This window comes from Trichosurus vulpecula, chromosome 4 (genome assembly GCF_011100635.1).
Source record: "Trichosurus vulpecula isolate mTriVul1 chromosome 4, mTriVul1.pri, whole genome shotgun sequence".
NCBI classification, from domain to species: domain Eukaryota; kingdom Metazoa; phylum Chordata; class Mammalia; order Diprotodontia; family Phalangeridae; genus Trichosurus; species Trichosurus vulpecula.
In genome coordinates, this window is record NC_050576.1 from 36,351,953 (window position 1) to 36,369,476 (window position 17,524).

The 17,524-nt window shown below is 40.0% G+C and overlaps 1 protein-coding gene across 1 annotated transcript in view; it reads left to right on the forward strand.

The window, feature by feature from the left end:
* DIPK1A (divergent protein kinase domain 1A) overlaps nt 1–17,524 on the forward strand; it is a 118,896-nt gene that overhangs the window by 98,669 nt on the left and 2,703 nt on the right. Inside the window, exons 3-4 of the mRNA XM_036757660.1 lie at nt 11,884–11,991; nt 15,671–15,847. Coding sequence (XP_036613555.1) covers nt 11,884–11,991; nt 15,671–15,847 — 285 coding nt within the window. The remainder of the gene's footprint in view (nt 1–11,883; nt 11,992–15,670; nt 15,848–17,524) is intronic.

Consider the following 17,524-nt stretch of genomic DNA (forward strand, 5'->3'; position numbering starts at 1 on the left):
ACCATTTTGCTGAGTGCCGTGCCTACCGTTCCATATCCCAGTTGGGATAGTAGCCATTAGTTAAATTGTCAAGGTAGGAGCCCAAACATAAACAGATACAACCTATTTACTAATATGTTGGCTTGTTGACAATCCATACCCATGAAAACTAGGATGTGTGTGTGTGTGTGTGAGAGAGAGAGAGAGAAAGAGAGAGAGAGATAGTGCTTTAAAACAAAGCTATTTGTAAACAGAAACCATGGTTTGGTTTGGTTTTTTAATATTCAGAGTATTGTCTAGTACAGAAGCAAGTAGTCAACAGCCCGGGTACACATGCTACATACACACAGTGTATGTCCCTCTCTGGGCATTGCCCTTAGTTGGCCTACTATGATACTCTGCACACAGTGAGTGCACATGCACAATGCCTGAGGACATCAGACACAGTCCATGCCCATCAGATCATTTGAATTTCAGTACTTACTCTGCCCCAGAAAAGGAAGCATGAGCCCTCAAAATGCAGTTTTAGTCTTGGGAAATTAAAATGTTAATATTAATTTTAATCATTCTCATTAAAAGACAGATATTAAGAGGCTTTCTTTAGGGACTTCCTCATGGTAAGTGAGCATTAAAAACAAGGGATAATGGGGACAAGTGAAAGGATGGCAGATGACAAATATATGAAAAAAGCTCCAAATCATTAATAATCAGAGAAATGCAAATTACAAGAACTGAAATTTCATCTCATACCTATCAAGCTGGAAAGATGATGAAAAATGGAAATAATCAGTTTTGGAGGAGCTATGGGAAGACAGGGAAGCTCCTGGTTAATCCCTGTGTATCCCTCTTCCTGGAAACAGTTTGGAATTCTGTGAGAAAAGTCACCACAATGTTCATATACTTCACCTCAGGACACTGATTGGGAGGTCAGAGAGAAAGAAAGGAGCTTAGATGCCAGGATGTTTGTAACAGCACTTTGGGGGCTGCAAAAACAAAGCAGATACTTATTAACTGGCCAAGTTGTGGCATATAAATGTAATGTCCTAATTAATTAGCATGGGCCAGCCAAGCCAAACCACCAGCACCAGCACCTTAACCATCATCTCCCCTCAGCCCATGATGAAGACGCCCAGGACCCTCAGACCAAGAGCTGCTTCTAGTCTTACCCCGCCATGGCCATTATTGAGGGGAAAAGTCTTTGTGGAAAAAAGGGGGAAGGGGAAAGGAAATAAGCATTTACTAAGCACCTACTATATGCCAGGCACTGCACCGAGTGCTTTACAAATATTATCTCATTTGATTTTCAAAATAACCCTGGGAAGTAAGTGTTTATTATTATCCCCATTTTACAGATGGAGACACAACTAGAGGTTAAGTGACTTACCCAGGGTTATACAGCTAGTAAGTGTCCAAGGCCACATTTGAATTCAGCTCTTCTTGACTCCAGACCTGGTGCTCTGTGCACTATGGTGCCACCTAGCTGCCTCAGAAGGGCCCACCTTCCTCATCACCACCAAAGACAACTGCTAACTACCAACAACAGTCAGAAGGGCAGGGGAGCCCTGGGAAGGGCAGTACCCCCAGGCTTCCAGTCCAGCTTCCAGCTCAGTAAGGAGCCAGCCATCCTCACCAACTGCCAACCAACTATCACTCCTAGGACAGGTGGGCCAGCCTGGCTGAAAGAGCCAGGCACCCAGGAGGTGAGACAGGAGGCAGCATGGGCCAGGCAGGTCAGGCACCAGCACACCTTTACCGTCTCCCCTCGGGGCCCAAGAGCCCTGGGAGTAGCTATGCTTCCTGCCCACCGCCTGCAGTCATTCTCCTGTGGAGCTGCATCCCCCTGTGGAGCCTGGCAAATGCTTCTACAGGGCCTATAGCCCCTGGATCTGAGGACCCAGCAGGGAAAGTTCTTGTCACCAAAGTCCTTGACCCTGTCAAGTGTCTCAATATCAGAAACTGATATTTTATCAGTGGAAAAGACACTAAGGAGAGGCCCTCTGCTGGGCCACTGAACCCCAAGGACGTGGGTAGCTTTCCATCTGATGTGCAGCTGAAGGTTTCCCTGGGGTTGTCCCACCCATCAGACTGGGAGCTCCTGGGGAGCATGGATTATCCTTTCTATCTAGTTCCTCAGCTTTTAGCACACAGTAAGTGCTTAATAAATGCTTTATTCACCCATTCATTGATATTATTGGGCCATATCACAAATATGAAGAATTCAGAGAAATATGGGAAGGTTTGTTCGAACTGATGAAGAGCTGGGGAAGCCTTGGAGGTGGCTGTTGGTGAGCTTGGAGCTCCTCATGCTAGACAAGCGCAAAGAAGCCCTGACCGCTCGTGAATGGATCACTCTTTCATTAACTACCTCAAAGCTGATATGATTATTGCATGTTGAATCAACCTAACAGAATTTGTTGCAAAATGTAGATAAAGAATGCCCCCTTCTGGCACAATGGCCTGGTGTGGGGAGGGGGGCCCATTCCTTCAAAGACTGTGTAAGCCATTTAAGGACAAAGACTCCATCTTATGCCATCTTTGAACAGTGCCTGGCACAGGGCAGGTGCTATATGAATGTTTGCTCTGGTCGGGTCAAGGAGGCCACTATATTCCAGGGTCCAGCTATGTGAGAAGATGGCTGATGGAAATAAGTTAAAATAGTCGGGCTAAAACATGCGTGTGCCAGAAAAGCCATCCACTAGTGGATGTGGCAGTGGTGGTGGTGTGCTAACCAGCCTCCATTTGGAGTATAACCAAGGCAGTTACTGACACCACAAGGATATGAAGGAATCCTGTTTAGATCCATTAAGAATACATCTTATACATTGTGAAGACCAATAAAAACAAAGGGGGCATCAGTGGGCAGGTGTTAAAGCACCAGAGAGCACCCCTGGTTATTTGCATTCACGAAATGGGCAAAGTCACAGTACAAGTCGTCTGCTTTGCCTGGCTGGGTCAGCTGTGGGTCTGCATGAGTCTGGACCACTTCAATCGCCGTGATCTCTGCCTGCAGATTCACTCTCATTCACTCAGCCGTCTTCCAGGCCTCGTAGACTGACTTCCCAACGACGCTGCGTTCCTGCCTAGCTCTTCCCACCGGTTCAGACAAATACACAGCCATTCCGGATGCTGCTCGTCTCCTGCTCACTGCTACGCACTTCTCTGAGTATCATGTGACCTGGCGAATAAGGCTTCAGATTTGGAATCAGACACACACTAGTTTATGTGACCCTGGGCAAGACTCAACCTCTCTGTGCCTCAGTGTCTTTATCTGTAAAGTGAGAGGTTTGTTCTGTATGTTCTGGAAGTCCCTTCTAATTCCACATCTGTGATTCTTTGATCCTATCCGTGTTTTCCAAATGTTTTGGTCTTCTTTGCTGACCAGTTTGATGGAATTAAACGTCCCTAAGCACCTCGTTGTTATTCAGGTATGTCCAGGCTTTTCCTGACCCCATTTGGGGTTTTCTTGGCAAAGGTACAGGAGTATCTCCTTGGACAGACGAGGAAACTGAAGCAAACAGGGTTAGGTGATTTGCCCAGGGTCGCACAGTTAGTGTCTGAGGCCTCATTTGAACTCAGGAAGAATAGTCTTCTTGACTCCAGGTCCAGTGCTTTATCCACTGGGCCACCTAGCTGCCTCACACTACTCCCTCCCCCCCCCCTCCACTCACACACCTTAGCAGTTTATCATCAGCAGAAAACTCACGGTACTACAGGAATTCTTAACCTGGGATGTGTAAATTTGTAGACGGATGGATGGATGGATGGATGGATGGATGGATGGATGGATGGATGGATTTTACTATAATTGGCTTCCATTGTAATCCTATGTATTTCATTTTATGAATTTAAAACGTAATTCTGAGAAGGGGTCCATAGGCTTCCCCAGATAGCCGAAGGAGAGGTCCAGGACACACAAAATGATAAGAACTTTGGGGGCAGTACATTTTGCTCCAACAACTCTTGATTTCCTGATCCTTATTTCATGGAGTAAGAGTAGAGAGTCAGGTTAAAATTCCAAAGAATGGGAGTGGGGGAGGGATAGACCAGAATGTCACCTGCTAGGCATTAAGGCTTCCTGTACCTCCTTAGGTGGCACAGGGCAGTTAGGTGGCACGGTGGGTGAAGTCAGGAAGACTCATCAAATCTGGCCTCGGACACTTGCACCCTGAGCAAGTCATTTCACCCTGTTTGCCTCAGTTTCCTCATCTGTAAAACAAGCTAGAGAAAGAAATGGCAAAACCACTGCCTTATCTTTGCCAAGAAAACCCCAGATGGGGTCAGGAAGAGTCATACACAACTGTAAAACAACTGACCTACCATACCTCCTTGCCTTCCTGTGTCTCTGGGCTGGTATCCCTCACCTTGAGGAAGAACTGAGTTTTCCTTACCTAGGTTTATGTTTTTTTTACAAAGGAGGGTTTGTTTCATTGCAGGGCCGGTATACTGGGAAATGACTTATAAAAGACAAAAATGTATCAGTTAAAAAAAAAAAGGTAAAGCACATTTATACTTAATGTGATTAACGAGAAATTTACCTGAGACATAACATGGAACGTAGTTTATAGGTTGTTTGTTTCTGTACAATTCTATGATTTCCAACCGACCTCTATGTGCTCAGCTGCCACCTGGAGGAATGGAATCCTTCCCTTAGATAGCAACATGGCATCTGGTGTGTAAAAATTCGTTAGGAAAGAATGCCCTTTTCTGATAAAATTGTGTATTTCTACAGGTGTGTTTTCATTCTATCAAAGACTGTGAATGAAATTGTAAGCCCTTTGAGGGCGGTCACACAGCTAATTTAATTTTTGTATACCCACTTTACAACAGCCTAGCATAGAGTAGGCAGTGAATGAATGTTTGTCCAGTTGTTGCTGGAACATTGAAGTCAGGCTAGAAAACACCCTTAAGGTCCTGAAGACTCTCTCCCAGTCCCAGCTTTTGTTGTCTTTTGTTTTTTAAAATGGTGTTCATAGAACCTAGAATTTAGGAAAAGGACAGTCAAGGCCACCTTGGGTAATCGCCCCATTTTACAGATGGAGCAGAGGAGTAAATGAAGACATTAAGGAACAACAGACCCAGGTTTTGAACTGAGATCCTCTAAGCTCAAATTTAAGCCTCAAGTCAAGTCAGCAAGCATTTATTAAGCACTTACTGTGTGCCAGACATGGGACAAGTCTCTGCCCTCAAGAAGGTTGCATCCTACCTGGAAAAGACAACATTTAAAGGAGAGGTAAAGAGCAATAAAGGGACTATAAACATTTTTAAATTTTCAAACCATAATAACCAGAAAAGCAAACAAATAATTCTGAGGTCCTGCTTTACACCAAATTGGCAAAAAAAAAAAAAAGTATGAAATTCAGCAGTGATGAGACTGGAAAAACAGTTACTTTTCTATTTGGGGTGGAATCATAAATTGCTGCAATACATTTGAAGAACGATCTGGGACTGTGCAAAGAAGAGTCGTTGACCGGATCATGGTTCTTGCCAAGAATAATCCAGGTAAAGAACTTTACCCTCAGGTATAATAAAAAGGCAGAGACACCAAATATGTGTATAGCTGCTTTGTTTGTAATATTTATTTGTAATACTGAGGCAATAATCATGAAAACCTCATCTCTAGAGGGCAAATGTGGTGGTGGAAGAATTTGGAACTGTAACAACGCAATACTATTCTACAACTAAAGTGACTGTTGAATGCAAAGAAAGAGGAAAGATGCAAAATAATTCAATAAAAACAGGATTAGGGACAATATAAATATTCACCGTAGAACACTACCTCCTCCCGGTTGTGATTATAATTCATACGTGCAGGATGTTCTGAAAAGACCAGTGTGTTAAGCAGCCTGCTTGAATAGGGTGAACCTCTCACTTCCAGCTGAGGAGTCGACTCTGCCCACCTCCCTCCCGCCCCACCAATCTGTTGGGACCAGGATTCCTAGGATCTTTTAGGCCTTGGCAATAAAGTGCCTACAAAGCTAAACTCCATGTAAAAACTTAATGGCTTTGCTCTAAGAGAAGATATTTAATGGGGACCATGGTGTCCTTGGACTATTAGGGAATTCCTAAATAGAGAACCTACTATCAAATAAATGTTATTAAAATGTTAATAATAGTGATTATATATGTAATATATATGTAATTTATGTATATATTTTATATAGAAATTTAAGGTTGGCAAAGTGCTTTACATTTGTTATTTCATCTGATCTTTACAACAATCCATGCTTCTAAAGTCAGACTGTTGGGTTTTTTCCCATCCAAATGTAAAAAATTCCCATTTATCTCTTTTGACTTATAGCTTATTAGATTCGGCTAGTTTTCCTAGCCTGTCAAGACCTTTTGGGATCCTTACTTTGTCATCCATTCCAAATGCTGGCTCTCCCTCCCAGCTCTGGGTTATCTGAAAATTAGACATGCATGCCTGTGATGCCTTCATTAAAGTTGTCAATAAAAATGTTAATAAAATAAGCACAAGATCCCTGAGAGACTCAGCTGCCCAATTCTAAGTTCATATCAAACCACTAACACAGGGGCCAAGAACCTACAGCCTCAAGGCCACATGTGGCCCTCTAGGTCCTCAAGTGTGGCCCTTTGACTGAATCCAAACTTCACAGAACAAATTCCCTTAATAAAAGGATTTCTTCTGTAAAACTTGGACTTAATCACAAGGCCACAACCCAGGACCTAGAAGGTCTCGAGGGCCCGGTTCCCCACCCCTGCATGACTAAGGACTCATCTTTGACACTGGTCATCTAACCAGTTCTGACTTACTCAGTGGCTTTGTCATCTAGCTCCTTAGTCCTAAGCTTATCCACAAGAATGATTCGATATACTTTATTAAACACTTTTAACCCTGCCAAAAAAAGGAGGAAGTAAGGTTAGTCTGACATAACTTATCGAGGAAAAAGCCATGCTAGTTCTTTGTGGGCATCACTTTCTTTTCTAGATGTTCACCATTTCTTTAGTAATGAATTTGAGTTTGGAACTTTGCCAGACATCCATATCAAGCTCAGAGGCCTACGTCAGTGGTGTCAAATAGAAACTCAAATAGAAACTGGGCCACTGTTCCATACATGAGGATCCCTGCAGAATAGCATATCGACTTAGTTTTTACATGCAGTATTATCTGTTTTATTGTATTTTTACTTATTTTGTTAAATATTTCCCAATTAGATTTTCATCTGGCTGGGGCTGCAATCAAGAATGTTGGAGCATCATGGGGCCTCAGGCTGGACAATACCTCTGGCCAGAAACAAGAGTCAGACAACTTCAGCCTCTCCCTTTTGGTACTGGTCACAAACTAAGAATGGTTTTTGCATTTTTAAATATAATAAGACTTTATTTTAAAATGTAAAAATCATTTTTAGCTGACAGGCCGTACAAAAACATGTGGTGGGCTGGATTTGGCCCTTAACAGTAATTTGCCAACTCCTGGCCTACATTTTTCGTATTCTATTTTCTTCACTTTTAAAAAATTGGGACACACTAATATACCATAGCCAGAGCTGGGAATCGGTCCAACAACTCTAAAAAAACAATTTGGAATTAGGCTGAGAAAGCAAAAATACCCATATCCACTAACCAAAAAAACTCACACCAGACATATAGAAGAGATCAATGACCCAGAGAAAGGTCCAGTGTACACCAAAATATTTATAGCAATATCCTTCATAATAACAAGGAGCTAGAAACAAAATAGATGCCCATTGAGTGATACATTATGAGAAGTCTTGTATGAACTGTTCCAAAATGAGATAACGAAAACCAGGAAAGCTATACAGCATGACTGCCATCTTATAAATGGAAAGAAGGGAAAAGGAAAGAGGAATACTGTGTATTTATAATGAAGAAGTTTGGCCCTATGGGCTAGCTATAGGACAGTAAAATTAGGCAATGCTTCAGAGATGGGCAATGAGCACTCTCAGAGGAGTCACAGAATGAGGCAGGTGCCATGCTAAGGTGGAAGCCCAGGGAAGGAAAGAAGATGCCTTTGAGAAATAAGAGGAAGACAGTGCTTGCCCACTAGGAACTGATTCTACTATATTCCAAGTTTTCTCTGGAGCCATCTAGGAAGAGAATTCTTATAGACAATCAAAGCTTTGCTTAGGATTTAGCAGAGATCACAGATAATACACAGGTTTCTTATGTTCCCTATCACCCATGATCATAGATGGAGAGCTAGAAGAACCTCAGAGGTCACTCTAAGCCAGTGATGTCAAACTGAAAGGGAAAACCAGACACGAGAATCCCCACAGGCCCCCTAGTAGCTTAGAAAATTAATATTATCTGTGTTCTATGTTATTTTTATTTAATTATTTTTACTATAGTTTCTTTGGCTTTTTGTAAGGCTTTTTTTTTATTTTACACTCAAATACAGAATGAGAAAGGTAAAAAAAATGCCATGTACACCGCAGACCATAAGAGAAGATTCAGTATAAAACAACAAATTTCCATTTCAAGAAAACCTATATGATAAATACTACCCATTGTTTTCAAAGCTGCCCAGCTTTTCTTTACTTCCTTGTTAGTTTTCTTTTGTTCTCTGTTGTGTACTTTTTACTTTATTTTTTCCCCTTCCCTTCCCCCCACCCTAAAGAAAACTACAATTAAGCATGGATACATATACATATACAGATATCTATAAACATACACATATATACACACATATACACTCATACATATATATGTAAGCCTGTACTGTGCCTATTTCTTCCTATCATCTGTTTCTCTGAAGGTAGATAGCATCTTCCTTCATAAGTCCAAGAATCACTGGTAGGGAACCTGTGCCATCGAGGCCACATGTGGCCTTCTAGGTCCTCGGGTGCAACCTTTTGGCTGAGTCCAAGTTTTACAGAAGAAATCCTTTTATTAAGGAGATTTGTTCTATAAAGTTTAGATTCAGTCAAAGGACCTCACAAAGGACCTAGAGGGCCACATGTGGCCTCGAGGCCACAGGTTCCCCACCCCCAGTCCAAGTCTTTCCATGTTTTTCTAAATCAACCAGCCCATCATTTCCTACACCACAGCAATATTCCTTTCTGGATTCAAACAGCATCTTCCTTCATAGCATCAAAATAACTTGGTTGCTCAAAGTTGTTCTTAAAACAATACTACTGTTACAGTATTCAGTGTTCTCTTGGTTTTGCTCATTTTGCTTTCCATATTTCATGAAGGTCTCTCCATTCTTTTCTAAAATCATTGAGCTCACCATTTCTTATAGCAAAGTAATATTCCATCATGAACATATACCATAATTTGTTCAGCCATTCCCCAATTGACGGGCATCCCCGCACTTTCCAGTTCTTTGCCACCATGAAGAGAGCTGCTATATTTTAGAACATGTAGGTTCTTTTCCATTTTCTCTAATCATTTTGGGGAAAGACCTAACTGCTGGCTCAAAGGGTATAGGCAGTTTAATAACTCTTTGGGCATAATTCCACATCTCTTTCCAAAATGGTTGGATCAGCTCACAAATCCACAAACAATGAATTAAGATCCCAGTTTTTCCACATCCCCTCCAGCATTTGTTGCTTTCCCTTTCTATCATTTTAGCCACTCTGATAGGTGTAAAATATCTCAAGTTGTTTTGATTTGCATCTCTCTAATCAATGATGTAGAGCATTTTTTCATATGACTATAAATTGTTTTGATTTCTTCATCAGAAAACTGCCTGTTTGTAGCCTTTGGCCATTTGTCAATTGGGGAAGGACTCATATCCTTATGACAAAGTTCTTTGTATATTTGAGATATGAGACTTTTATCTGAGGAGCTCTCTATAAAAAATTTTCCCCAGTTTCATGCTTTCCTTCTGATCTTGGCAATATTTGTTTTATTTACACAAAAACTTTTTAATTTAATGTAAGCAAAATTATCCAGTTTACATCTCACAACACTCTATTTCTTGTTTGTTTATAAATTGTTCACCTGTCCATAAGGTGATATGTTCCATGCTCTTCAAATTTTCTTGTAATATCTCCCTGTATAGCTAAGTCATGTATCAATTTTGACCTCATCTTAGTAAATGGTGTTAGATATTGTTCTATGATATTGTTCCAATTTCTGCCTGACTTCTTTCTAGCTTTCCCAACAATTTTCACGACATAATGAATTCTTATCCTAAAGACTTAAGTCTTTGAACTTGTCAAACACTGGGTAACTACATTCGTTTGCTGCCATAGATTGTGTGTCTACTCTGATCTCCTGATCTACCTTTCTGTTTCGTAGCCAGTACCAGATAGTTTTGATAATTACTGCCTTATAATATATCATAAGATCTGGTACTGCTAAACCTTCTTCCTTTGCATTTTTTCCCATTAGTTCCTTTGATATTCTTGACTTTTTGTTTTTCCAAATGAATTTTGTTACTGCTTTTTTCTAGCTCTGTATAATAAATTTTTGGTAATTTAATTGGGATGGCATTGAATATACAATTTTGGTAAAATTGCCATTTTTATTATATTGGCCCTACCTACCCATAAACAATATTTCTCCATTTATTTAAATCTGATTTTATTTGTGTACAAGGTTTTTTATGGTTTTGTTCATATAGATCTTGGATTTGTTTTGGTAGGTGCATTCCCAGGTTTTATATTGTTATTTCGAATGAGGTATCTCTAGCTATCTCTTCCTGCAGGAGCCTGTTGGTGATATATAGGAATGCTGATGATTTATATGGGTTTACTTTATATTGTGCTACTTTGCTGAAATTATTATTTCAATTAGCTTTTTAATTAAGTTTTTAGGATTTTCCAAGTATATTATGCCATTTGCAAAAAAAAAAAAAAAGATAACTTTATTACTTTCATTCCCTATTCTGATTCCTTCTATTTCTTTTTCAACTCTTATTGCTATTGCTAGGATTTCCAGTACAAATGCTGAATAATACTGGTGACAGTGGGCATCCTTGTTTCACACCTCATCGTACTGGGAAGGCTTCTAGCTTATTCCCATTACAAATGATGCTTACCGTTAGGTTTTAGGTAAATGCTTCTTATCAATTTAAGGAAAAGCCCATTTATGTCTATACTTTCAAGTGTTTTTAATAGAAATGAGTGTTGTACTTTGGCAAATGCTTTTTTTGCATCTATTGATATTGTCATATGATTTTTGTTACTTTTATTGTTAAAATAATAAATTATGTTAATAGTTTTCCTTACGTTAATATCCTTACCTTCCTAGTATGAATCCCGCTTGGTCTCAATATATAATCTTTGTAACATATTGTTGTAATCTTTTAGATAGCATTTTATTTAGGACTTTTGCATCCCTATTCATATATTGTGGTAATCTTTTAGTTAGTATTTTATTTAGGACTTTTGCATCCATATTCATTTTTATTTATTTTGTTTTTTCAAATAAGTCATGTTTTGTTTTATTTTCATTTATTTTGTTAAACATTTCCCATTTACATTTTAATCTGGTGTTTCAGGACATATACCCCTGATCCTCCATATTGCAGATAAGAAAACTGAAGCCCAGAAAGATAAGTGATTACCCATTACTAAGTGGCAGAGCCAACATCCAAGTGTGTTCAATTTAGGACTTAAGGACCTAGCTTCAAATCCCAGCTCTGCCACTTTCTCCATCATGTGACTTGGGGTGTAAGTCACAGGCCCTGGGCCTTAGTTTCCTCATCTGTAAAATGGGGGGAAGGAGTTGGACTGGATGAAGCACTAAACCAGTAATCAAGTGATCCAGAGAGTTCAAGTCCTTGGACTGCCAGCCTAGGCTTCTGTCCACTCACACAACTGTTACACGGACAAAGCTCATACCTTCAGAGCCACGATTGTGCTTAAGTTGACGTTGCTGGTCTCAGAAAACCTCTCCAAATATAAATATCCATGATGGTGTCACAACTGTTGCTTCTTACACAAAACGTCCTGTCATCTCTTTTCTGTTTTCCAGTGCGATAAATATAAGACCGGAGTCATTGATGGACCTGCATGCAGTAGCCTTTGTGCTAAAGAAACTCTTTATTTTGGAAAATGCTTATCGACTAAACCCAACAACCAGGTATGGACTTTTTGAATAAAAACTCCAGTTGCTAAGTGGTTTTTTATTTTATTTTATTTTATTTATTTATTTATTTGCTAAGAGGCGCAGCACTGGAACTGATCAGAGACACCTGAGTTCAAATTCAGACTCACTCTTACTAGCTGTGTGACCCTGGGCAAATCACTTAGCCCATCTCAGCCTACATTTCCTCATTTGTAAATGAGGATAAATGTAGTTGTAAATCCTCATTGTAAATGAGGATAAATGAAGAGGTTTGTAGCCAAGATCAAATGGGCCAAGATCTGTAAGGCACTTTACACCCTTAAAGCCCTACATAAATTCTAGCTATTATTATTAGAATACTAGAGTTTAGCTATTGTTATTATTGTACCAATATTATTATTATTTTACAAGAAAATACAAATCCGTTTTGGAACAGTAGGGATGTTTTTGTTATTGTCCAAGCTTCATTATAATAATACTGACAAGGTGACGCTAACACTGGAGCTAGTCATCGAAATAAAATTACAATTTTAAACTGCATACAAATTATTTAGGGTGATCTGTCTCCTGCCAAACGCACAGTCTAGCCTGTACCAGCCAGCCTATATACTTCCAGAGTAATCTGTGTGCTCCAGGGTCAAACAGAGAGGAAGCTTCCTTATAGATCCGATTTTTCCAATGGTAGAGAAGTTCAGATTAATAGAGGATTTTTAAGATATTGCCTACCTGCTAAGGGACAGGACATGGCCTAGGCACTGTGGGTAGAGAAGTGACTGGGGCTGCCCTCAAGAAGTTTATATCACCCTGGGTTGGGGAGTGAAGGGAAAGAAAAGACAAGTTTGGAAATCACTCTATGGTGTAAGATGGGAGGGAAGTAGTACAATTAGAGAGAGAGGTGATAATGCTACTGGGATCCCAAAGAAGGCCCACCTACTCAGGGAAGGCTTCATAGAAGAGATGGCATTTCACTGGGGCCTTGAAGGCTGGAAAGACATATTCTGAAAGACATATTTTTTTAAAAATATCCTAAACCCAGGGAAGAGCATGGGACCAGGACAGTATTGGGCATGTCTAGAGAATAATAAGTAATGAAGTCTGGTTGGAGTGTAATGTGTAGAGAGTCAGGGTGGAGATGCTGGAATGGCTTGTTTTGGCCACAGTGGGAAGAGGCCCAAATGCAAAGTGGAGAAATTTTGACTTTATTCTTGTAGATAGTACAATGTTTGGATACTTATAACTTGTGGTAATTTAAAGTTTAACAGCCTTGAGAAAGGTAGAAATGAGAAAAAAGAATTTGTGGTGGTTACCACTGTAGTCAGGACAGTTAAGTGGCCCAGTGGATAAAGCACTGGGCCTGGAGTCAAGAAGACTGGAGTTCAAATCAGGCCTTAGACAGTCACTAGCTGTGTGATCCTGGGCGAGTCACTTAACCCTGTTTGCCTCTCATTTGTAAAATGAGCTGGAGAAGGAAATGGCAAACCACTCCGGTATCTTTGCCAAGAAAACCCCAAATGCGGTAATGAAGAATCAGACAAGACTGAAACGACTGAACAACAAACCACTGTAGTCATAAAAGAAGCATTAATAAATACATGTTAGCTTAAAAACATCTTAATGTCATTTTATTTAATATTCTAAAATGAGTTATTTTAAAAAACATTTTTCAGAACACCCAATCTGTAGCAAAATCAAGTTCTGGTGGTCTGTTCAGGAACCTTCGCTTGCTCCTCCCCTGTTTAAAGTAGCATACTACATTTTTATTTTTTATGTTATTTAAGAGAATGGAAAACAAACAAAACCAAATCTGTTTCACATATAAACACACAAAATGTGTTTGATGCAGAACTTAAACTCTAAAATACTTGAATTTGCTTCTGTAAAAAGTAACAGCTTCTCATGCTGACAGTATTAAATAATGAAAAATTTTAATGCTCCATATCCCAATAAGTTCTTCCCAAGAGCTCAAAATAACCCATAAATAACCCATATTAAAAACTTCAAATTACTTCTGAAATTCCGATTTCTCTTCCTTTTCATTAAAGCATCCCTCAAATTGACTCATTTGTTTGATTTCCTCTTGCCCATGAAGCAATATTACTGTCTTGTTCTTTTTTCTTGTTTTTAGTAGTGGTGGATTCAGAAATTTGATAATAGGCACTTAACTGAATTATTCCTTTGTATATATACAAATGCATGGTGGATCTCTCAGACTCTACTTAAAGGCTTCACTTAATAATAACAAATAGGGGGTATTTTTACATGGTAACTTTATACAAATATGGGTCATTCTAAATCACCTCAGAGATACCTGAGGTTTCCAATTCTGTGATTGATACCATGTTCTGTTGCCTGCACATGTATGGGTGGGGCTAACAAACTGACAAGCTTCCCAGTACGGCTGGTTAGCAATTCCCTTGTTAATGGTCTTTCCTGTATGGTGGAGGATTGAAAGGTATCACAGGGTTAGAAGTGACTTCCTTCTTTCCAGTAAACATCTCATGGCAGCAGGTAATATTGTCTAGTGCAGGATTTTAGATATTTTTATTCTTCATCACTGGGGGAAAAAATGACTAGGCAAGCGTCACATGGAAAACAGTACATCGAGCACTAGAAAATGGGAGAATAAAAAAGAATAATGATATCAGCCAGTCTTCCAGAGCTCGAGCTCCGCTGCCTACACGACCCATCCATCTTCTTCCCAGTCCTCATGCCTGCACCGTAACATCTGCCAGATAGGTGATAGGCTCTGAAGATCCTGGTTAGGAAAGGTGAGCTGTAGAATTCCTTAAATATTACAGAGGGTACTGTGATTGATAGGCCTTTGTTTCAAGTGAGAAGTATGTAGGGACTTGACACCAATTGCCATTTTTTTAAAGTAGTCAATGCTACCCAAATATGAGATACCCAGGCACAGGGTGATCTCTCCTAAGGCAAGTGCTATGTGGTAGGGGGGAATAAACATGGGATACAGATGAAACTCTCAGCCTCATCATTTTCCCTATAGCCAGGATAGGTCTCAGATCCACACTGAAAATTCACACTAACATATATCAAGCCAAGTCAAGCATTTATTAAGCACCTACTATGTGACAGGCACTGTGATAAGCACTAGGGATACAAAGAAGGGCAAAAACCAGTCCCTGGCTTCAAGAAGCTCACAGTCTGTCTACTGAGCAGAACCACTCATGGCTATGAATCACCTTTAGCTTGCCTAAGTCCTAACAAAGGTTGCTAAAGCAATTGGAAACCACTTTTAACATTTCAACAGTCTGTAATTTCATTCCATGATTATACCACTGATGCAGATCACAGCCCTTCAAAAACCCAGGAAAGGTCTTCAGGTCTAAGCTGTAGCCCTGGTGCCAAGAAGGTGATGAGAGATTCTGGGCATAGGTAGGGTGGTCTGTAGACAAAAGCTACACAGCCTAGGTCTAGAGACCGACCACAGGCTCTCTAGAAATCGACTTCAGTGGAGTTTTGTAGCTATCCCCACCCTCTGCCCACAACATATTGTTTTATAAGTGTTTTAAGCAAAAGTTTCATATTTACAACCCAAAAGGAAAAATGTGCAGCTCAGGTCCAAACAATTCTGTTGGTAGAGAAAGGACAAAAAAAAAAGCAATGGTATTTTCAGAGTAATGTGTTCGTGTGTGAGCCCCAAAACATCGCCCAGCTTTCCATGTTTTTCACGTAGATGTATTTAGGAGTTTGGGGAAATCTGCAGGGTGTTGTGAAGTGTCAGATGGAACAAGCCCCTCACCTTGATTTCGGGACTGAGTTGGAACCAAGAAAAGAAGTAGTTTTATTTGAGAAGCCGACTCGGGGAACGACAGTCCAGAAATTCAAAGAAATGGTGTACAGTCTCTTTAAAGTAAGTATGACATTTGTAAAATCTCTTTTCCCTTTGGCTATATTTGGCAAGAGAATTTCTAGATGTTTTTCCCTAAATTTCTAGGATACTTTTTCAGCCTCTTTCATGTGCTAGACCGACCGGGCATCTTTACAATTACAACCGAAAGAATCCTAACCTTTATTATCAGAGCAAGAATCCCAAAGAATGTGAAATATTCCTGAGATGGCAACTGTACCCGTGACCTACATGGCTCAGTCTAACCCCTCAATTTTATGAAAACTTTAGTTTATTTGAGCTGAACTCATCCAGTCTACTATTCAAGCAAGATTTTGACCCCTAGTGTTACATGTCTAAGGTAAAAGATATGGAACTGATTTGGGGCAAATGAATGAAAATTGCCTCTGACTATCCAATATACCTAATATTACACAAGACAAGTTTGCACATAAGATCTAGACCAAGAAATAGTTTTTTTGTTTTGGGGGATTTTTTTTTTGTTTTCAGTCATGTTATTTCTCAAGGAGGGGGAGCATAGAGAAGCCAGAATACCTGAAAAACTACATAAAATACATACTAATAAAGCATTATAAATACCAGAGATTTAGTGTTTGAGGTTCTTGTACTTTATATTGTTCTCAGGGTGGGTAAATTTTGCACAGCTATGTATCAGTGCGCCAGCAAGGCAAGTGGCAGAGCCAGTAGGATGCTGAACCTGGAGTCAAGAGATCCAGGAGATCTCACCAACTAGCTGGGTGACCTCAGCCAGGTCGCTTCACCTAAGTCACCCTCCACATCCTCATGTCTAAATGAAAGGGTTGGACATGATGGCCTCTAAGGTCCTTTTCTACTCTCAATCTAGGATCTTATGCCTTAGGATATGGTATTCAAGAATTGCTGTGGCCAAAACGAGTCACCTCCTGGTGGCCAAGCTTCTGGTGACCAGCGGAGGGTCCTATATTGAAACAAATTAAAGGTAACACTGTTTCAGTACAGTATTGAAATGTCCAGTATGGCTCTAACACCAAAATTGAATGCTTCCCAACATATAGGATTGGTTAGACATTATTTTATATATTTAGACATTAGCCTGTAAGTACTGAAATGAGTAAACTAGCAATGTGAAAAGCTGACAGAACAAGAACTTTCATGGTAAAAACAGCATGAAACATCCAGAAGACAAAGAACAATATGGTTTTTAACTTCTACCTCTATCTTGAGATAAGCCTTGAGCTTAAATACTGCCCCTGTGGTCACTCTCAGTGAATGCCTTATATTCCTACTAAAACTGGAGTGGGGGTGGAATGCAGGGGATGGGCACTAGCCATCATGCAGATCATATTGCTTCTATTGGTCCTAATGGTGGGAAATGGAGAGGGTACTCAGTTCAGTAGAACTGGCTTCTCAGTGGAGAAAGGAACAAGCATTTATCAAGCTTCTACTGTAAGCCAGGTACCGTACTTAGGGCTTCACAAATATGCTTAGTAAGCATGAAAGGCTAGAGGAAACAGCTGAAAAATAGGAGAAAGTAATCAAAAAAAAAATCAAGAAATGACCCCTTTATAAAGAAGACAACCAAATTCTTCAAGCCCATTCCTTACCTTCCACATCTACCCATCCAAGCGAAAAATGGGAGAAGTTTGGGAGAAGTCCAAGGGAGGGCTAGCACAGTATGAACACCTGGTGTCTCACTTGTGT